The 4,245-nt window shown below is 42.7% G+C and overlaps 1 protein-coding gene across 1 annotated transcript; it reads left to right on the top strand.

Annotated features, from left to right (window-relative positions):
- Positions 1 to 1,161: 1,161 nt before the first annotated feature.
- Positions 1,162 to 3,401, top strand: steap2 (STEAP family member 2, metalloreductase; the record flags this gene model as incomplete). Its single annotated transcript, XM_079447615.1, has 4 exons — positions 1,162 to 1,665; positions 1,880 to 2,407; positions 2,717 to 2,881; positions 3,114 to 3,401. The coding sequence occupies exons 1-4, from the start codon at positions 1,165 to 1,167 to the stop codon at positions 3,399 to 3,401; spliced, it is 1,482 nt and encodes a 493-aa protein (XP_079303741.1). The 5' UTR covers positions 1,162 to 1,164.
- Between the last annotated feature and the right edge of the window lie 844 nt (positions 3,402 to 4,245).

Raw genomic sequence — 4,245 nt, 5'->3', positions numbered from 1 at the left:
TTAAAACTCAATTGAATTTATTTGATTTATTTTCTGTTTGTTTGCCCTGTTGTCTGTAAAGCGTCATAACACGTGATGGATGTTGTTTTTCTCCGCGCTGCTTTGACTAAAACGAATTAAAGCCGTTCGCGATGACTGCGTATGTTTTTTCATAGGCTAATCTATCTTTGTATCTCTTTGTTACAAATATGAAGTAATATAACCGTATTTGTGTTGCACAAACACTCAGCGCGATAAATACCGCCCTGGAATGCAAATGGGTATAAAACAAAACTTGTGGTAGGCTATTACGAGACCGGTTTTTTATTGCACTTATGCATTTGTGGTCCTTATATACTAAATGACTAAATGTAACTGTATCAAGGGACAACACGCGTCTGTAGTCTTCATGCGCCCCCTAGAGGAGAACAATGAGAAGAACGTTTCTACGTCGTGCGGCGGACACGGTGCTGATGCTTCTGCTTCTCCATGTCCGATTATAAACGCGGGTCATTGCACATCAGACGGACATCTGTGCATATCGTCTGTTTGCTCGATGGTCATCACATAAAAGGTAACGTCAAATCTATAACCTTGAGTTATTTTCTCAATGACATTTATAATGCGGAGGCGCCGGATGCGCAACTCACCCAAAGCGCATGACGCGTTCAGTTATCCTTGCCATCGGAAATTATAAAGCTGTATTTACGGTATTGTGTTCGATGATGGTTTATTTGCTTTGTTTTAACACGAGCATAAAATCACAGGCAGCACAACAGGTCAGATATATTGCAAGTCTTAATATTAGGATGCGGATTTACATTGGGTTCGTATTTAAATGGGGAAACCCCACAGCGTTCATCAACCTGTGGATCTAAATATATATATTTTCCACAAAATCAACTGAATATAAATAAGCCCTGTTGAAAGCAATCTTTAAAAAACATGTACGGGTCTGAATGAATATAAAGGTAGTGTAAGAAATACTAGTGTGATGTTTAAATGCTTTAAAATGCCATTTACAGTGTAAATAAAAATATTTGACATTTTTGTAAACAATTCGACACATCATTTCAAAGTGGTTAACTTGCTCATAACTTAACTAATGAAATATAATTAGAACACAACTAATGAAAACTTCTGAACTGCATCTTTAGATCCACTGTGAGGTGATTTGGGCTGAACATGGACTCTATTTCCCTGCTGGGCAGCAGCCCGGCCAGCACCAAAGTCTGTTTCCTGCCCAACGGGCTGAAGAATGGCTCCAGAGAGGGACCCAGCAAGCCCGCTGTCGCCATCATCGGCACCGGCGATTTTTCCAAAAGTCTGACCATCCGACTGCTTCGTAGCGGCTTTCACGTGGTGGTGGGAAGCCGCCAACCCAAGAGGGCAGCTGAATCCTTCCCGCACGTTGTAGACGTGACCCATCACGAGGATGCTGTGGGGAAAGCCGACATCATGTTCCTGGCCATACGTCGAGAACACTATTCTTCCCTGTGGGACATCAAACACCTGCTGGTGGGAAAAATACTGTTGGATGTCAGCAACAACAGACGGGTGAACCAGTATCCAGAGTCCAATGCAGAATACCTGGCCTCCCTCTTTCCAGAATCTATCGTGGTCAAAGGGTTCAACGTGATCTCATCGTGGGCCATGCAGTCGGGCCCCAGAGACTCCAGTCGACAGGTAAAGAGTTCAAATAAAATCAACACCGCAGGAGAAACATTATGGGATTTCACTTAGCATGTTGCATATTCTCTCTCTCTCTCTCTCTCTCTCTCTCTCTCTCTCTCTAAATGTATATAAATATATACTATATACATAAAGAATATATATATATATATACCGTATATTAAGAAAACACCGTCATTGTTACTGCAATCTGATTTACTCTGTACAGGTCTATATTTGCAGTAATTCGGTAGATGCCCGGCGGCAAGTAATGGAAATGGCCCGTCATCTTAACTTTAATCCTGTGGATATGGGTGGCCTCTCCTCGGCCAAAGAGATCGAGAACATGCCACTGCATCTCTTCACAGCCTGGAAAGGGCCCGTCTTGACCGCAGTCGCCCTGTCCATCTTCTTCTTCGCCTACTCTTTTGTCCGGGACATCATCCATCCGTACATGAAGACCAGACAGAGTTATTTTTACAAGCTTCCTATGGAGATCGTGAACAGGACTCTGCCCGGAGTGGCCATAGTTCTGTTAGCTCTGGTGTATTTGGCGGGACAGCTGGCTGCCGCGTACCAGCTCTTCTATGGGACCAAGTATCGGCGTTTTCCGCACTGGTTGGAGGGCTGGCTGGAGAGCCGCAAACAGCTCGGTTTGCTCAGTTTCTTCTTCGGTTGCGTGCACGTGCTGTACAGCCTCTGTCTTCCAATGAGACGCTCGGAGAGATACCTGGTGCTCAACATGGCCTATCAACAGGTGCGTGTGCTACACTGTTCTGTTTACTTACATAAACCTTGCAGAATCAAAAAGATGTTTATACGTTTTAAAATAAAAAGCAATTCTTAAAATGGGGTTTCATTATGTATAATGGTAAATTATGTGTAAATAATCATTTAAACATGATGGAATTTAAAGCAAGGAAACAGAAAAACTTGTGTTTCAGTTTTGCATGATATGAGGGTAAATAAATGATGACAGAATGTTTTTAGTGAATTATCCCTTTAACAAAATATTATATAAATCTAATAATTTTGTAACGTAAATAAGAACCTTTTGTTTTTCTAGGTACATGCAAACGTTGAGAACTCATGGAATGAAGAAGAGGTTTGGAGGGTGGAGATGTACATTTCCTTTGGCATCATGGGACTGGGGCTCCTTTCTCTGCTGGCCGTCACTTCAATTCCATCGATCAACAGCGCCCTCAACTGGCGAGAGTTTAGCTTTATCCAGGTATTACTTCAGAAAAATAGGCTATACTGTACTTTGGATATTGTTATGAGACCACAGCCATTTGTTTGGTTAGTGTGGTTTTACTTAAAACCAAAACATCTATTGTTACTATTGTTGTATATATGATTTTTATTATTGGATACAGACATTGAATTCATTTAAAATGACATTTCACAATGCTTAAATGTGTGTTTCATAATAGTTAATTTACAAAAGACGCTTTTCCCCCCAGTCCACTTTAGGTTACATTGCCCTTCTCATAACAACCTTCCATGGCCTGCTCTTCGGATGGCAGCGGGCATTTCAGGAGGAGTCCTACCGTTTCTACATGCCGCCCAATTTTGTTTTGGCGCTGGTGTTGCCTGTAACGGTGATCGTTGGAAAAATTGTGTTGCTGCTTCCCTGTGTGAGCCGGAAGCTGAAGCGGATCAGACGTGGATTAGACTCTTATCAGACACGCACCAACCACGAGAGACCAACTGCTGCCCACGTATCACCAGAGAGGGTCACAATCATGTAATGTCACTCATCTGTTCACTCGTCTCTAATCCTACCCTCATACAACAGTCTTCGTCTGTAAGCATCAGGGACCCGTTTCAGAAAGCAGGGTAAGAGCAAACTCAGTGTAAGTTAACCCCAGAAAACGGGATACTCTGGGTTTTCAGTTTCAGAACGCGAGGTATATCAAACCCGTGACCGCGGGGTAAGTCAAGCCTGTTTCAGAAATCAAGGTATCTTATACTTAGAGTGAGTAACCATAGTAACCTACTCTGTGAACCTAACCTGGTCGGGAGCAGGTTTTATTCCACTAACCCGAGGTTTGTTTCAATCTCCGCCCCTTTTAGAAGCGCGAGTGGTGTTGAAATTGCCTTCGCCGTTTGTTTTTTCAATCGTTTTCCTTAATCGCGCACAAGTTTATAACAGACATTAAAACGTTTATTCAGGAACCCGTAGATGAGGAAGCTGCATTCATTTGGAGAGAGTTAAATTTACGTCGGTAGAGAATATATGGATACAGTTTTTCTTTACAGTCCATTACATATATCCACAATCTGCTTCATCCTTACATCACAAACCTCAACTCGTGACCGCGCTCTTACATCTGAGCAGATTATTTTTATGGTCACGTTTCTTTGCTAATGGAAGCTTTCTACATAACACCGGGGATGCAGAACATGTTAGCAAGGCAACTGTATGCAGAGCAGTAAGAAAAGTGTGAATCGTGGTCTTGCTGCCAACTCTGGAAGTAAGCGAATAATTTAAATACCCTTTAGGATTTCCCAATGTGATTGGGTGCACATGTAGCCGGTCCCACTAGCGCGGTCTTCGAACCGACGTTGGCCCGAATGGGAGATGGGCGCTCT

This window comes from Barbatula barbatula (assembly GCF_947034865.1).
Source record: "Barbatula barbatula genome assembly, chromosome: 23".
Taxonomy (NCBI): domain Eukaryota; kingdom Metazoa; phylum Chordata; class Actinopteri; order Cypriniformes; family Nemacheilidae; genus Barbatula; species Barbatula barbatula.
This window is presented reverse-complemented; position numbering and strand designations above follow the sequence as displayed.